The sequence below is a fragment of the Lissotriton vulgaris genome, chromosome 8 (genome assembly GCF_964263255.1).
Source record: "Lissotriton vulgaris chromosome 8, aLisVul1.2, whole genome shotgun sequence".
NCBI classification, from domain to species: Eukaryota; Metazoa; Chordata; class Amphibia; order Caudata; family Salamandridae; genus Lissotriton; species Lissotriton vulgaris.
Genome location: NC_141696.1, coordinates 1,409,959,733 through 1,409,977,465, shown reverse-complemented (window position 1 = coordinate 1,409,977,465; position 17,733 = coordinate 1,409,959,733). Strand labels below are relative to the sequence as shown.

General features: G+C 48.2%; 1 protein-coding gene across 1 annotated transcript in view; it reads left to right on the top strand.

Moving 5' to 3' along the window:
* BRWD1 (bromodomain and WD repeat domain containing 1) overlaps positions 1-17,733 on the top strand; it is a 2,503,800-nt gene that overhangs the window by 444,569 nt on the left and 2,041,498 nt on the right. Inside the window, exon 13 of the mRNA XM_086935423.1 lies at positions 553-651. Coding sequence (XP_086791549.1) covers positions 553-651 — 99 coding nt within the window. The remainder of the gene's footprint in view (positions 1-552; positions 652-17,733) is intronic.

Sequence of the window (17,733 nt, the reverse complement as noted above, 5' to 3'; positions counted from 1 at the left end):
CATCCTTCCAGCAGGAAACTCGGATATATAAAAGTATCCTTGTGACGAAGGGGATGGAGGGGAATTCTTGAGGGAACTTGATGCCTAAATGTATGCACAATACTCAGTATTTGCTCATCCCACGAAATTGGGGGCATTTGTATGTTTTTCCCCTTTGATGATTTTCATGAAAAGTGGAATAAAAGATTGATCGGGAACTAAAACTGAAAAAGTTTTCAGCACCTATTCCAAACACTTCTCCTTGATAGGAAGCTCCTGTACTTTTATAGTAAAATAATATGCATTTTTTATTAGAAGCATATAGCTATTAGCTTTAGGTTTGAAGCATGTTACTTTATTTTTCCTTTTGTGGCGAATATTCTTGAATTAAAAAAAACTTTCAAAAAATCCAACCATCATCCGGTATACCTAATAACTTTGCCACTGTTTTCGGTTTGGTTGCCTAACTTATCGGTTGCGTATGTGAGCTTTCTACATATATTTGCATTAGCCTTTCTTCGAAGCATGCCCTTTGCGAGATTATATTTACACGCCTAAATATATGTATTTCAGGTTTATAAGTGGAAGCAGAGATGGAACAGCTCGAATATGGCGTTTTCGAGAACAAGAGTGGCGGAACATTTTGTTAGATATGGCTGCCAAGTTACCAGGGTAATGCTTTGAAACAATAAGACTGTAAATGATAAATGACTGCCTTTTTGTTACTTAATGCTATATTTAGTTCACTAGATGTAATGTACTATTTCATGAGATATCAAAATGTATAATTGACTACAAACCAGCCAGTCACTCTTTGCTGGGTTACCCTTTATAAAATCTTTTCTGCCAATAATGAGTTTATGGTGGGTGTGATGTTTTCAATGTTGTAAACATTGGGTTCGTTTTGTGGGTGTATAGTTTCCTAATTACATTCGTTTTATCTTTGTCTACATGTATTTGTGTTTTTTTCAATAGCACATATACTACCATAGAGGTTAGATGGATACTTGGACATCCATTCATTTACTGAGCTTAGACTATTGGAGTAAAAATGAAACCTATATTGTTGAAAACTCTCCCTTTGTTCTGTTGATGCATTGCCTATACATGCCTATGATTAGGCTGGCTTGTTTGGACTTGTTTTTTGAGAACATGTTAAATCTGCACGAAGGATTAGCCATACAATAACGTGGCCAGATGTACTAAGGATTTTTTGTGGTTGCAAATCCACAATCTCTACAGTTCTAGGTTTGCAATTGCAAAATCCCCTGAACATATGTAATAAAAGCTTTTAACGACGAGGAAAGGTGTTTTTTTTTAAATTGTTACAGAGTCGGTACTAGGAAGGGGTGTGTTTTGGACATCCCTTCCAAGTACTAAATTGGTTCTCTATGTTTAATTGGTTTGTGACCGGAATTCTACTTCGTAGCCATTAAGTTACTTCCAAGTTGGGGTTGTAACTCATTTGTAAAAGGGAAGGGGATCCGTTTAGGAATTTGCATGGCAGCTTCAAGGGGGAGTAGGCAATGGCCTTGGGGACCACTGCCAATTCCACCTGAAGTTTTCCAGAACAATTTTTTTTTAAAGCTGCACAGTTTGAAGGCTGCTTAAAAGTAAATAAACCATTTTTGAAATGCAATGATGGTCTTGGTTTTCTGCTGTACCATGGAGGCCACCGTCCTGGTCAATCAAGTGGAGTAGCTATTTGAGACCTGGCTAATATTCTTCAGGGAGATCATTTTGCACCTCCTCATTATTTTTCAAACTGACCTAAATATACAGAAGTCAATTCTTAAAATAATATAGTGGTCGTATGAAAATCCTTTTTGCAACCAGTTTTAGTGCATATGGCCCTTGATCCCTCTCTTCGCCAGCTCTTTTTGGGCTGACACTTTATCTTCTCAGTTTCACTATGGTCTACCATAGTCTTCACTCTGAGCGTTGGTGCCATTGTTTATCAGTAATGAGTTTTTCAAATCTTAGATTTTTGTAGGTCTCTTTTCTTTCTCACCCTGTGGAATAGGGTTAATTGGTGCAACTGAGGTAATGGGTTGAAGACAGTACTTGGGTGGGCAAGCATTATTGCATCAAATGATGCTCTGTGGCTTCGCTTTTCTTGCTCCGGTCTGATGACTGAGGATATTTCTGAAGATTATTAATGTGTAGGAAGTTAAGAATATGTATCAGAAGAATGTTATGCACTTTGATTTGCTTTGGTTCTGATTGATACTGTACCTCTCTGCAAGTTCTTCACCTTATAAAATTTCTAGCTGCCTGCTGAGGCCATGGAAGTGTTTTGATTGTCACATTGCCTGATCGCAGGATATGAAATTTGCATTGCACATTGCTTGCCATGGATGTAGGATAGCAATCAACGATACACACTACACTGTTCAGAACCTGCTCATAACCAGAATATTCCAACTCGGACTGCTCAAGAAAATTCTAATACTTGGAGAGCATGAGGTGTGTGTGTTAAAGAAAATACAAAGGAAAATGTTTATTGTAGGGAAGTAGTATCTGCTTTCTTAGTTACCCCCACTTTGTGCCTGGTGTGATGTTGCTTCTGACTAGTCTGACTGGGATCCTGCTAATCAGGTCCCCAGTGTCTATGCTTTCTCCCCTAAATTGGATATGGTGAGTACTTGGGTACATCCCAGATTGGCTACTAGTGCACCCTTATAAATCACTAGTATATGGTTCTGATTTACCCAGGGCATAGGTACACCAGGTGTCACCCGTGGGTTGAAGCATGTATTATGCCACCCATGGGAGACCACTCAAACTGTGACTACAAGCCTGCCATTGCAGCCATTGTAAGCCGGTGCTAGCACCACTTACAACATATGTAGAACTCCCTAAATCTGTGGTCACTGCTCTTAAAACCTATGTCACCCCTAATGCAGGCCTTTCAATCCTGAAGACAGGGTGCTTGCTTCTAAGTGTAAGGGTGTCCTTGCATGAGCAAGACACCCCTACAACTTTCGGAGTCCATTTTCCTGAGTTGTAAGGGCATCATCCACTAAGATATATGGAGTGGCCATGCATTATTAAGAGATGACCATCTCTAAAATGGCTGTAACGAACCCGGTCATGTTTGGCCTCAAACATGTTGGAGTCATACTGCCACACTGGTGTGAGGGGTATGATTCCATGCACTGTAAATCTCCTCCGGGAGGCCCTCAGTGCTCGCGGTACCAATCTTCCAGAGCCGGACTGCAAGCTAGGGCTGCTGTCTACCAGAGACACGATTCTCCTCTCCTGCTGCTGAGCCAAACTCGAGCAGGGGAAGGTAGAATAGGTATCCTGTCACAGGGAGGTGTGACCACCTCCTAGGCAGGGTTTAGTGTATTGGGGCAGGGTGGGGGTGCTTACCAGCCCCTCTGAGACTGCTTGAAGGGCACAATTGATGCACTCCTTGCATGCTCCAGTTCAAACAAGTTCAGGGAGCTGTTGGCTCCTACTCTGGCACAAAACTGGACAAAGGACATAGGAGTATCCTCCCCACTGTCCGGCCCCTCCTCTGGAAGGGACCCCTGAATCATCCAAACCCTTTCCTTAGGGTACTTAATGGCTTACCTGTGGGTGGGTCCCTATATTTGTCAAGGGATTCGATTCAGATTCAACTCAGCCTCATCTTCAACCTTCTGGACACTCTGACCACGTTGTGCTGACTGAGTCGGACTGACTGCATCGATCTTCGCTTTGGGGAACCGAGACTGCAACCGGGAAGAGACTGTCTGCTCCAGGTCTCATCGTCCTGCATGTCCGCCTCACCATCCGTGCCCAATACTGGTTCCTCACAGGACCTGTTAACATCCAAGACACCCAAAGGAATCTCCCTTGGAGTGAAGGAGTCACCCCCCTGCATCTGCAGGCACCGCATCGTAGCTGATTGGTTTGCTGATCCGGGGCTCCTACGGACTCCAACAGGCTCATCAGTAACACAGGTGACGGTTCTACGCTCCCTCGAGGCCTTCACTGTCTTCAGACCGTGTCTGAGCCCACTATCCCTCGTAGGCACCACTGGTGCACTGCGTTGGCAGGCTGTTGCTAAGGCTGGTCAACTGTTGTCTCTAGAGATCTTTGGGTCCTTTGAAGGGACTTCTTTGATTCCCTGTTTAGTTGGGGCATGCTCAGAGTCCTCTGTACATGGTGAGTGGCTTGCACCTTGCTGGTCCGAACTCTACCCCCTTTTCGCTTGCCTCATTGTTTGCTGTTGCCAAGGCTTGTTGGTGCTCCCGACGGACACCGATTGTGCAACTCTGGACATCCGACATGGGACAGCTCGTGAACAGCTCCTAGTCTTCCACAGCGTCGCCTGGTCCACTCAGCTGCAGCTCCAAGGTCGCCAACTCTCCTGCATCGCCCGACATCGATGGGCATTCGTCTCACGTGCCAATTGTGAATGTACAAACATACCTACCATGGTCAAATGATGGCGAAAGCACAGTGGCTGGGTCCTGATTAGCAGGATCCCAGTCAGACTAGGTCAAAAACATACGGGCATCAAGCAAAAAGAGGAGTTAACCATGAAGCAGATCATACTTTCCTACAGTGATGTTCAGAGACAGGAGAAAACTGCTGTATCAATGAGGGAGATGGGTATTTTTTAGGAAGAGGAGAAAAAGGTCTTGTAGGAGTCACTAAGTTGATAAGGACATCAATGACCTTTCCTTGTATACAATCAAGGTTCCTGGATCCTCTTTCTCTAGGATTTCTGAACTCTAGAGTAGAAGACCTTCAGAATAGTCATACCAAAAGGGTATCAAAGTGTTCTGTTTTGCTTAAGGAATTTCGGCTTCAGTTTAAGTTTCTGCTGAAGGGTTGCATAAAGACAATCTATCAATGGTCTCAAAATCCCATCATGCTGGGTTTACAATACCTCCTGAAAGAAGTTGTTTAAAGGTGTCAGCCTCACTTTGACTGAGGAAAGAGAGACACAGTACCTGGAATGATAGACAGCAAGGGCCACAAGAAATCATCCGATGTCAACACCAAGAAGAGGAAGGCACTCGATGTTGCGGTTGTACATTTAATTAAAAATAAATTATCTTTTGAAAAGCCCATTAGTTGGCACAAAATATATATCCCTTTGGTCTAAAAAGGCCAAAAGGAAGACACAACAAAGTAGACTGCAAGATAAACATAAAGTGACATATCTGGATTTGAACACAAAACTCAAGAGAATGCTAGGCAATTCCATGAATTCACCAGGTGGTACCCTGATTCTATTAATACACCAGGTGGTACCGCTAGAGGAAAAACTATACGATATCCAGGAAGAAAAGGTGCCTTTATGGCAAAATGTCTGTAGTGACTTTGCAGAGGAAGAGGTGGGCATGTACACCTTGACAGTATCTCCCCCAGATGATGTCTGTGTATCTTGGGGTGATTAAAAAGTGCTGCAGTTGCTTTGGGTGCACCAGAGTGGAACAAGAATAGGCCTATTATTGGAGACTCTGATGTTTCCTACATGTGAAGAATCAGTACCTACCTTTGCTACCAGGTATATTGCAGCAAACCTAGAAGTGCTCTCTAGATCAGCTACCTCCAAGGCGATTACGCAGAGGATTGAGAAGACTTATACAACATTACATGAGACATAAATCCCATATGAATCCAGAGGCCTTTTTAAAGCCTAAAGCAAAAAAGAGGGCACAATCCCCAGCAACACAGGGTGCTCCCCGGACATACACAATAACAGGTTGGAGATGGTAGGATGACAAATCTAGAGAGCAGCAGCACCTCAGTGACACATAGCTATTTTCATTGCCTTACTGAATGATATACACACCAGCAACAGGATGATGTGGAAGATTGAATTACACATGTACCAGAAGAGTTTGAAATAGAGCAAAGAAGTAGTAGAATAGGGTAGAACATGCTAAAGTCAGCTTAGACTCTGTTGTCACTGCCAGCAGACCACTCTCAACAGGCACAGTGCTGTGAAGGCTCACTTGTTTGCACATATCAGGGTTTAAACCCAAAGTACGATTTAACGTAATAGCCACACCCTTCACACAAACTTGCCTATTTGTCCCTGAGGAGTATTTGAAAAAGGCTAACATACCTGCAAATCAGTGAGAGCATTTAGTCAGTGGGAAGCATATTTGAAAGAGGAGCCGTCTTAGGCTGGAGAAAATAAGGCAGGCAGTTGAATACACCATGAGTTCAATTATAAATTACAGAATTAGCCCAACCTCTCAATGGAAACAATCCCATCAGCGTAGGCCCACTTGTCATTGAGGGGTAAAACCAGGGTCAACCTTTTAAAGGCATACCTCTACTTCAAAATTACTGTATAAGACAGCCACTGCAACAAGTAGGGAATCGAATAATAAACTTCTTCAGCGACTGGGAATCCATAACGACAGAGAAGTGGGTGTGATTATTCAATGCAATTACTGTCTAAATTTCATGTGAATACCACTTTAAATCAAGTCAGACACAGATACGAGAAAGCACAGCTGAACATTATTCTTCAGAAGGAAAAGGAATAGTTACAAAATGGTGCAATTGAAAGGTTTGCAGCAGAAGTAAGAGACCAGGGAGTACTCTGTGAATACATTCTGATATCGAAACAGGATCATTCATTGCGACCAGTACTGTATCTGCGGTTTGTAAACAAATTCATCAAACGTCAAAGGTTCCAAATGACTACCGTCCATGAGGTTATACCACTCTTGGAGGACCAGGAGTACTTGGTGGTGTTAGACCTCAGACACCTATTTTCACATCTCCATGCATCCAGTGCATTTGAAGTATCTCAGGTTTGTGATGATGGGGAAATATTACCAGTTCAAAGCATTAACATTTAGCAAAAAGCCAGTGCCAAGAGTGTTAACAAAAACACTGGAAGTGTAGAGGCTCCTCCTAAAAAGCTATGCAATTTATGTGTAGTTACCTTGCCAACTAACTATTAAAGACAAACACTTTCCAGAAATGTAAATTGGACCGACAGGCAGTGATAATTTTGCCATATCGTTTGGCCTTTATCAATTGGGAGAAATTTAGCTCGTTCCCAGAAAAAAATATTTTGATACAAGAAAGGCAATGGCCTAGGACACACACATTTGAGAAAGAAGTACTTGTTTATTAGATGCCTGTCTTACAGTGGAAACAGTTATATAGCTACTGGGGATGGTGCCTTCATGTGTGCGATTACTTATGAGATCAACACATGAATGGTCGACCAATCACTAGTCTCAAATACAAGATGACTGGGAACATTGCATGGTTGTAACAAGCAAGGTAACCATAGAGTTCAAATGGTAGACCAAAGAAAATTTGTTGAATGGCAAACCTTTCAAAACTCCAGTCCAAAAGCAATCATAACATGTAGGGTAGGTTGCACACATGGGATAACTCAAAATAAGAGTACTATGGCTGCTGTGAGAAGAAATGAAACACATAAACTATCTAGAACTTAAGACAATTTAGCCAGTGATAAAAGTGTTTTCAAAACCAAAATTCTCTTCTGAAGGGAACACATTTTGACCAACACAAATGTAATGTATTGCTTAAATAAGAAGGGGAGCAGAATTTCATGCCCCCTATCAAACCTACCTTAAACGTGGAGATGTTCAAAGCAGTAGAAAACGCAAAATGCCAAAGCTTTACATCCAGACATTACAATGCAGATTGGAGGGGAATGCATTGTTGATAAACTGTAACAACTTTGCTTTTCCTCCAGTACCACATTTCAGTGGTCGTAAAGGAATTCAAGAGTTCCATTAGGACAGTCCACTTAGGAACAGTAAGGTAGGCACACCAAATATTATAGTTCCATCTTCTACAGATAGGACAGGAAAAAATAAATATTCCAAATTACAATGCAGAAAGGGACACTGACAATGCAAGAGGGGTATTTCATGCAAATCCAAGAGCTCTGAAGTTAGAAACTTGGCTCATAGCACAATTCAGTCACCCAAAACGTCTTGAAAAATGCCTATATATCATAAAAGAAGTATGCAAACACTCTACTACACAGTACAAAGTATTATGCACTTAGGTGGACAAGATTTACTAAATAGTGTTCACTTAACAATTTCCAACACTTAACCAATAAGGTTGATCTAATGAGACACCCGACACGCACAATATATTGTGAACTAATTCTGTAGTAGGGGATCTTTGTGTATAGTCATAATCTAGTGAATAGTCCCGCCCATGTGCGTGGACCCCGGAGCAATCAAAAATAATCTCTTAAAGTGTCGAAAAAATGCAGAACTGCACAGACACTTAAGAGAGAATTTAAAGACATATAATGCAGCCTATAAACAGGCTACACTGTCCAGTACTTCAACTAGAAATTCCACCAAAAATCCACAAACAGCAAAGCCTGTCCAGATTTTCCTTGCCTTCAGCAAAAACCCCTCTGGAAAGATAGAGAGGAAGACATGGACAGACAAGCCCCATAGGCTGCCATTATGTGGCTCAGAACAGGATACTGTGCCTTTAAGAGAACTTTCCAGAACTTCACAGTATCCCAGAATGCCCTGCAGGTCCCTTTTACTTTCAGTTCTTTTTCCGGCTCCTGCTAGCAGGACCCTGGAGCATTGAGCTCTCCCTTTTTGGGACTTATTTGGTGTTTTTTCACTATTTTTCACAGAATTAGTACTTTATTGTACTGTGGGGCCTTTCTTCTTGGTTTTCTCACTCTGTTTTTTTGTCGAATATGCCTGCATTATTTGACAACTGCCCGGAGTGCTGCAGGAAAAAGGCCCGGTCGGACCACCATGAGGTGTGTATCCTCTGCCTTCCAGCTTCCCATGTTCCAGAGGAGTGTGTTATCTGCCAAGGCTTCTCTGGAAGGACCCTGAGGGAAAAGAAGAAGATCAGACTTCATGGTCTCGAGGAAAGAAGACTGAAGGCACAAGGTGGGTCTGAAGGGGCTTCTTCTGCCCATGCTGAGGCCTCTGGGGGGCTCACCAGGGGCAGAAAGACTAGCAAACGTCACAATTCTCAGCCTGGGTCCATTGCGCCCACTACGGCATCGAGAGGAATGACTGCGGTCTGTTCCCCATCGTCGGAGACAAAACGACGTCGAGGGATATCACAAGACCTTCGAAGTCCCCGGTGACTGTTTCATCGTTGTCCTTGTCGGCGACGACGTAGAGCGATCGACGTCGACGAGCCAGGCGTCGGCGCTCGCCGTCGAGGCGATACCGCCGTTCGCCGTCGGCGAAGAGGAGGCGGACGTCGTCGATGAGGTCCTCGCCGTCAAGGTCGCCGTTGAGGCACAGGAGGTCGCCGTCGAGGCACAAGAGGTCGCCGTCGAGGCACAAGAGGTCGCCGTCGAGGCACAAGAGGTCGCCGTCGAGGCACAAGAGGTCGCCGTCGAGGCACAGGAGGTCGCCGTCGAGGCACAGGAGGTCGCCGCCGAGGATCGCCGTCGAGGTGCACAGGGACGCCGTCGAGGCGCAGAAGGTCGCCGTCTAGGCGAAAGCGTTCGACGCCGAGGAAGAGACGCTCGACGTCCAGGGGCTGACGCTCGCCGTCTGGTCACCGTTCTTCGACGCCGTAAAGAGGGGGAAGGAGACCTGACGCCGTGGGACGTTCGCCTACGTCCCAGGCTGGAAGAGAAGGGGGTTCACCTCACTCGGTGTATTCCGAGGTGTATACCCCGTCGGGGAAGGTGACTCCCCCTCCGAGGACTCCTACTCCGCCTCCGTTGCCTCCTCCGCAACCTGGGTCAGGGTTGCCTGAGAATCCACCTCCGGTTCCACCGAGGTCGACTTCATTACCTAAGTATCCATCGCCTCCCAAGGGTACACCTAGACCGGAGGCTCCGTCCAAACCCAAGTCACCCGTTCCGGTGGACCCGGTTGATCGTCCTCGGCCGAGGAGGTCCCATTCACGCTCCAGATGGAGAGGAAGATCAAGGAGTCGTCATAGATCCTCCACCAGATCAGGGGTCGCCATAGGAGGCGGGGGTCTAGGTCCTGCACGGACTCTTCCAGGACCCATTCCTACTCGCCGACCTTATCGGACTCCCCTGAGACCAGGATTTCTCCAGTGGACGACATTGCCACATTCCAGGAAGTACTCCTGAGGGGAGCTGCGAGGTTGGGTATCACAGTGACGGCTCCAACACCTTGGAAGTCCGTGATATTTGAGATGCTTCACAAGAAGCACTTGTCTCGTCCTCTTCTGCCTCTGGTACCTGGATTGAAGAAACCTGCGGAGGAGCTGTTCTTCACGCCAGCGGTGGTGAAGGCCGCTCCGTCCCGGCTTCTAAAGAAGTACAGGGCCCCGGTTTCGGACCCTGACTTTCTGAGAATGGATCCGGTACCGGATTCAGTGATAGTGACGGTGTGAGAAGGTGGCCTGATATGCGGTGCTCACTATTCTAGTGAACACTATGTATCAGTCCAGCAACCCTTATTGATGATTGGTTGTAAGTCAACCTTATAGACCAGCTATCCTAGTAGCGTGGATATGAGCAGTCTAAGGCTAAAGACTCGAGAGGGCGTGTTAAGCCAGCTGTTATACCACACATATACCCCTTGAACACCAAGTGAAAGGACACCACACAAGTTTTATGAAAATAAACAGTATATTTATTAAGAATCACAACAGCCCTGTACTCTTTATGAGGACAGGGTACTAAGCACAAAACAAAACTCTTACGAAAATACTTAAGTTAGCACAGTATATACAAATGCCCGAGGGGCACGGAAAGCCATATACTCTGGAAGTGGAATGCGAAATTACTAGCAGGTAAGTACAGTACTAATAGGCTTTGGAATCGCTAGATATTGACTATAGAATCTTCAGATTACTTCTAGGAGACCCAGGGTGTAGGAGAGTAGGGTCTGCAATCCTATGATCACCCAGATTTTTTGCTTTTGTTTCACTGGTTTACGACTTTCTCTGGCTGTGGGCCTGCCAATCAGACCCACAGCCTGGCTGTTCTCTTTCTAAATTACGACATGTACCCTAGGTGCATTTACCAATTGGTACTGGGCCACCTTATCAGACCCTGTAACTCAGGGCATAGGTGTACCCAGGGCTGCCAGGGGCTGCAGCATGTATTATGCCACCCCTGGCTGGCCTCCTAAATTTGACACAACTGGCTGCACGACAGCTGGGGCAAAGGCGTGTAACCACCCTTTGCTGTAGGTGTAGTATACCTATACCTAACCCTAAAATGGACACACAGATTCCTATCAGTCACTCCTATGGCAGGCCTTGACAATCCTGAAGGCAGAGTGCTTGGAATCGTGTGAGATGGTGCTCTGGCATGAGCTGAGCCTGTCTGCAGCTTGCGGAACCAAGTCCTAATAGCTGTTCCATGATATCGCATACCATATACTCTTAAGTGCATTATAATCCTCGCGGTTAAATGCTAACTTTGGTATTGCTTTATCAAAACATGTCGAGTAAGGTGTCATACGAATTGGAATACTAACCCCTCGCCAATTCTGGCGACGGGGTTAGCATTCCACCCTTCTAGAGGGACACGACATGTATGTAACTGTGAACCCCGGTTAAAGTTAACTGAAGCCTCAGCTCCACAAAATGGATGCTGCCACCACAGACACGAGTCTGACCTCCTGCTGCTGGGAGTCCTTCCAGCGAGGGAGGCCTGGACAAAGGGTTTCCTGTCCGGGGCGGTGCTAGCACCGTCCCAGACATGGTTTTGTGTATCCTGGGTAGGCAGGGCTTTTCAGGAAGGTGACTGCTGAGTGGCACCCCGGTGCTCACTACGCATAGGCCGGTCTGAACCAGTTCCAGGGGCACACCAGCCCCTGGCCTGGGGAAGTCCGGCATGGCAGAGGGGTGTAACCACCCCCCTCCTAGTCCCACCCATAGGCAGGACCTAGTCACCGGGTCAGCCCCCTTTTTTAGTATAAAGATGGGAGCGGGCCCCCTGTTCAAATTAGATCATCTTTGGAATCAAGACACGACTTTCTGCGAAAGGACTTCAAGATTTCTTCCTCAAGATTCTCCCTTGTGGCTAAGGAGTAGTCACCCTGCATCAAGCGGGCACCATCCTAAGAACACTGCGGTCTGCTGCAAGTCCTTCTTCACGAATCCGACGACCCAGCTCGACGAGACCCGGCTTCCCTGGCACCTCTGACCTCTACTCACCTCTACAGCAAAGCTGAGAATCGTGAGTGCGACAAGACCTCGAGGGACCGACGATCGCCAAGACTGCACGACTTCTTTGTACCAAGCCCACCGAGTCTTCCACTGGTGAGTGCTTTGGGGTCCGAGAAGCCCCAACCCTGCGCAGCTCCAGCACCCAAGGTTGCTCCAGACTGGCCCTTGCTTCCTTCCTTAAGAGAGGCACCCCGGACCCTCCTGGTCCACTCCAGGCGCCATTTTAGGTCCACCGCGTGGGCTTGAATTTGCCAAGGCTTTGTTGCCCAGTCCTGGGTCCAGCGACGCCGACAGCTTCTATCTTCGTGGGACAGCTCGATCCTCCTTCCTGGTCGTCGACAACGCCTCCTGGTCCGTGAGATCTTCGAGCACAGCGTCACCCACTCGCCTTGTCGAGGTGGCTACCATCCGGTGCCCTCCTGGTGCCCACTGACTACTGGCTAGTAGTCTCGAACTTGGTCCCCTCTGCTTTCAGGTGTCATCTTCCATCGATCCAGGCTTGGATCCACCGAACTTTCTTCACTGGTTGCCTGCCAGCAACTTCTTTCTTCCAGGCTCCTGGTCCGTCAACGAGGATTCCCGACGTCCTTTGAGTCCTATGCAGCTGCAGCCCCTGGGCTAGGTAACTTCGGCATTTCGGTGCCCCAGCATAGCCTCAGTATCCAAGGGTCAGAATCCACTTTCGTTTTCTTCCTACCAGGTCGGGTTCGCCCGAGAACACTAACTTTGCAAATTCTAGCTACCATAGACTTTGTCCCGCATCTCGCGTGAGAGTGCACACACTGCACCCGAGTCCCCTGGGTCTCCTAGAAGTAATCTAACGATTCTATAGTCAAGTCCTAGCGATTCCAAAGCCTATTAGTACTGTACTTACCTGCTAGTAATTTCGCATTCCACTTTTCTAGTATATGGTTTTCCGTGCCCCTCGGGCATTTGTATATACTGTGCTAACTTAAGTATTTTTGTAAGAGTTTTGGTTTGTGCTTAGTACCCTGTCCTCATAAAGAGTACAGGGCTGTTGTGATTCTTAATAAATAACTGTTTATTTTCATAACACTTGTGTGGTGTCCTTTCACTTGGTGTTCAAGGGGTATATGTGGTATAACAGCTGGCTTAACACGCCCTCTCGAGTCTTTAGCCTTAGACTGCTCGTATCCACGCTACTAGGATAGCTGGTCTATAAGGTTGACTTACAACCAATCATCAATAAGGGTTGCTGGACTGATACATAGTGTTCACTAGAATAGTGAGCACTGCATATCAGGCCACCTTCTCACACAGGGGACTCGGGTGCAGAGTGTGCACTCTCACGCGTGATGCGGGACAAAGTCTATGGTAGCTAGATTTCACAGAGTTAGTGTTCTCGGGCGAACCCGACCTGGTAGGAGGAAAACGAAAGTGGATTCTGACCCTTGGATAGTGAGGCTATGCTGGGGCACCGAAATGCCGAGGTTACCTAGCCCAGGGGCTGCAGCTGCATAGGTCTCAAAAGACGTTGGGAATCCTCGTAGACGGACCAGGAGCCTGGAAGAAAGATGCTGGCAGGCGACCCGTGAAGAGAGTTCGATGTGATCCAAGCCTGGATCTTGAAGATGGACGATACCTGAAAGCAGAGGGGACCAAGTTCGTGACTACTAGCCAGTAGTCAGGTGGCACCAGGAGGGCACCGGATGGTAGTCACCTCGACTAGGTGTGTGGGCGACACTGTGCTCTGCAGATCTCACGGACCAGGAGGCGTTGTCGGCGACCAGGATGGAGGAGCGAGCTGTCCCACGATGGATGAAGCTGTCGGCGTCGCTGGACCCAGGATTGGGCAACAAAGCCTTGGCAAATTCAAGCCCACGCGGTGGACTCAAAATGGCGTCTGGAGTGGACTAGGAGGGTCCGGGGTGCCTCTCTTGAAGAAGGAAGCAAGGGCCAGTCTGGAGCAACCAGACCAGCAGCAGTGATGTAGTCGGGCATCGTTAAGAAGGCCACAAGCCAGCCGGCTAGTAGCCAAACAACGCGGTGAGCAGGCAAAAGCAGAAGGGCCCCACGCAGATCGTGGAGATGCTGGAGAGCTGACCTTCGGTGCTGGAGCTGCTCAGGGTTGGGGCTTCTCGGACCCCAAAGCACTCACCAGTGGAACACTCGGTGGGCTTGTTGCAAAGAAGTCATGCAGTCTTGGCGATCGTCGGTCCCTCGAGGTCTCGTCGCACTCACGGGTCTCAGCTTGGCTGTAGAGGGGAGTAGAGGTCAGAGGTGCCAGGGAAGCCGGGTCTCGTCGAGCTGGGCAGTCGGATTCCGGAGGAAGGACTTGCAGCAGACCGCAGTGTTCTTAGGATGGTGCCCGCTTGATGCAGGGTGACTACTCCTTAGCCACAAGGGAGAATCTTGAAGAAGAAATCTTGATGTCCTTTCGCAGAAAGTCGTGTCTTGATTCCAAAGATGATCTAATTTGAACAGGGGGCCCGCTCCTATCTTTATACTAAGAAAAGGGGCTGACCCGGTGACTAGGTCCTGCCTATGGGTGGGACTAGGAGGGGGGTGGTTACACCCCTCTCCCATGCCGGACTTTCCCCAGGCCAGGGGCTGGTGTGCCCCTGGAACTGGTTCTGACCGGCCTATGCGTAGTGAGCACCGGGGTGCCACTCAGCAGTCACCTTCCTGTAAAGCCCTGCCTACCCAGGATACACAAAACCCTGTCTGGAATGGTGCTAGCACCGCCCTCGACAGGAAACCCTTTGTCCAGGCTCCCCTCGCTGGAAGGACTCCCAGCTGCAGGGGGTCAGACTCGTGTCTGTGGTGGCAGCATCCATTTTGTGGAGCTGAGGCTTCGTTTAACTTTAACCGGGGTTCACAGTTACATACATGTCGTGTCCCTCTAGAAGGGTGGAATGCTAACCCCGTCGCCAGAATTGGCGAGGGGTTAGTATTCCAATTCGTATGACACCTTACTCGACATGTTTTGATAAAGCAATACCAAAGATAGCATTTAACCGCGAGGATTATAATGCACTTAAGAGTATATGGTATGCGATATCATGGAACAGCTATTAGGACTTGGTTCCGCAAGCTGCAGACAGGCTCAGCTCATGCCAGAGCACCATCCCACGTGATTCCAAGCACTCTGCCTTCAGGATTGTCAAGGCCTGCCATAGGAGTGACTGATAGGAATCTGTGTGTCCATTTTAGGGTTAGATATAGGTATACTATATCTACAGCAAAGGGTGATTACACGACTTTGCCCCAGCTGTCATGCAGCCAGTTGTGTCAAATTTAGGAGGCCAGCCAGGGGTGGCATAATACATGCTTCAGCCCCTGGTAGGCCCTTGGTACACCTATGCCCTGAGTTACAGGGTCTGATAAGGTGGCCCAGCACCAATTGGAAATGTACCTAAGGTACATGGAATCCATTTTACAGAGAGAGCAGTAGGCCTGGGGTCCTGATTGGCAGGGTCCCAGGTCGACTATGTCAAAAACCAGCTAAAACACAGGGCAAAAAGTTGGGGGCAACCATAGTCAGGAGGTACCTTCCTACAGACGGCGGCCAGGAAATTGCATTCTACCTCCCCGTCATCCACCGTGCCGCCACATAAAGAGAGTCGATGGATCGACCCAGCGGGAAGGAAAGCGTGTTTGACCGCTTCCGCAGCCATGAAGGCTGCCAGCGATACAGCTCTGCTGGGCCGTTACGACCGGGCGCTGTGGGACTCCCTACAACAGTTCGTGGAACTGCTACCGAGAGACAAAAGGGAGGACTTCCAGGAGATCCTCAAGGAAGGGATGCTGGTATCAAATCAGGTGATCAGTGCAGCGGCGGATGCCCCCCTGTTGGCCGCACATGGTTACTGCCAGGGAATCAATCAACGGCGGTATGCCTGGCTACGGCTCACGTCACTCAAGCCGGAGGCCCAGCAGCGGGTGGCCAATCTGCCCTTTTCCGGGGAGACCCTATTCGGAAAACACGCAGATGATGAGATGGCCCGCATGAAGGCGGAGGCGGAGAACCTGACGGCTGTGGGCTTGGAGAAGCCCAAAGAGAAGAAATCCTTCAGGCCTTTCCAGAGGCGCTACGGCACACAAGGAAGAGGACGGGGGCAGTCTTCGGGACAGCAGCAGCAACAACAGCAGCAGTTCCGCAGACCCTTCCAGAAACGTCAGAAGGGTAGAGGGGGACAACAGTCCTCTACCGCAAACAAGGGCCCGGCCGGGTCTCGACCCTGAGTGGTTACTTCCCCTTCATCCGTTACCCGCTCCGGTGGGGGGAAGCGTTCAATTTTTTCTGGCAGAGTGGAGAAAAATTACTCAGGACAAGTGGGTGCTGAATATTGTTTGCAATGGATACAGTCTTCGGTTCACCAGCCCTCCTCCAGCGATCCCTCCGGTCAGCTCGCAGTATCAACTGCGCGAGCTCCAGGCAGAGGCTAATATCCTGTTAAGGAAAAGGGCGATAGAAGACGTACCTCTGTCTCAAAGAGGAAGAGGTCTGTACTCCCGGTTCTTCCTGGTTCACAAAAACGAGTTCAGGCCCATTCTGGACTTGCGGCAGGCAAACAAGTGGATTCGCAGAGAAAAGTTTCGCATGCTGTCGTTGCATCAGATTTTTTCTCAGTTGCAACAGGGGGACTGGCTTTGTGCCATAGACCTACAGGATGCGTACTTCCACGTGCCTATCGCGTACAAACACAGGAAGTTTCTGCGATTTCAAGTCGGCACCAACCATTATCAATACACAGTGCTGCCATTCGGGCTGTAATCTGCGCCCAGGACATTCTCGAAGTGCATGGCAGTGGTAGCGGGACACCTCAGGAAGAACAAGGTGTTTGTCTACCCGTACCTGGACGATTTGTTGATCAAGGCCTCCTCCTTCTCGGAAGCTCAGGCAGACTTCCAGAAGACGTGCGTTCTCTTGAACAAGTTGGGGTTGCACATCAACATGTCCAAGTCTGTCCCGATCCCGGTCCAGTGCATTCAATACTTGGGAGCCACTATCAATACGCTGTCAGCAAGCGTGTCTCCTTCGGAGGAGCGACGGCGATCGATCCTTCGGAAGGCTCAGGCTCTTATGACCGTTCCATCTACAACAGTGAGGACGGTGTCTTCTCTACTGGGGTCGATGGCCTCTTGTACCTTCCTCACTCCTCATGCACGACTACACATGAGACCTCTGCAGGAGTGCTTGGAGGACCAATGGGACCAGAGGAAAGGATCTTGGGACGACAAGATACGACTGTCTCTGCATGCTCTTCAGTCTCTGAAGTGGTGGTGTTCAGCGGAGAATCTCCTCAGAGGGGTTCCCTTCCACAAGGACATTCCTACTCAGACTATCGTGACGGATGCTTCTCTCCAAGGCTGGGGAGCGCATTCGGGAGACTTACAGATTCAAGGAACGTGGTCTCAGATGGAGCCCACGTATCACATCAATTTTCTGGAACTCAGAGCTGTTCACTTGGCACTGAAGGCCTTTCATCCGTCCTTCCAGACCAACTCTCTGCTTGTACAGACGGACAATACGACCACGATGTATTACCTCAACAAGCAGGGGGGATCGAGATCGCGCACCCTGTCTCTGGAGGCGCAGACGATCTGGCACTGGCTTCTGGCTTCTGGCCAGAGGATTGACGATAACGGCTACCCATTTACCAGTGTGCAGAATGTTCA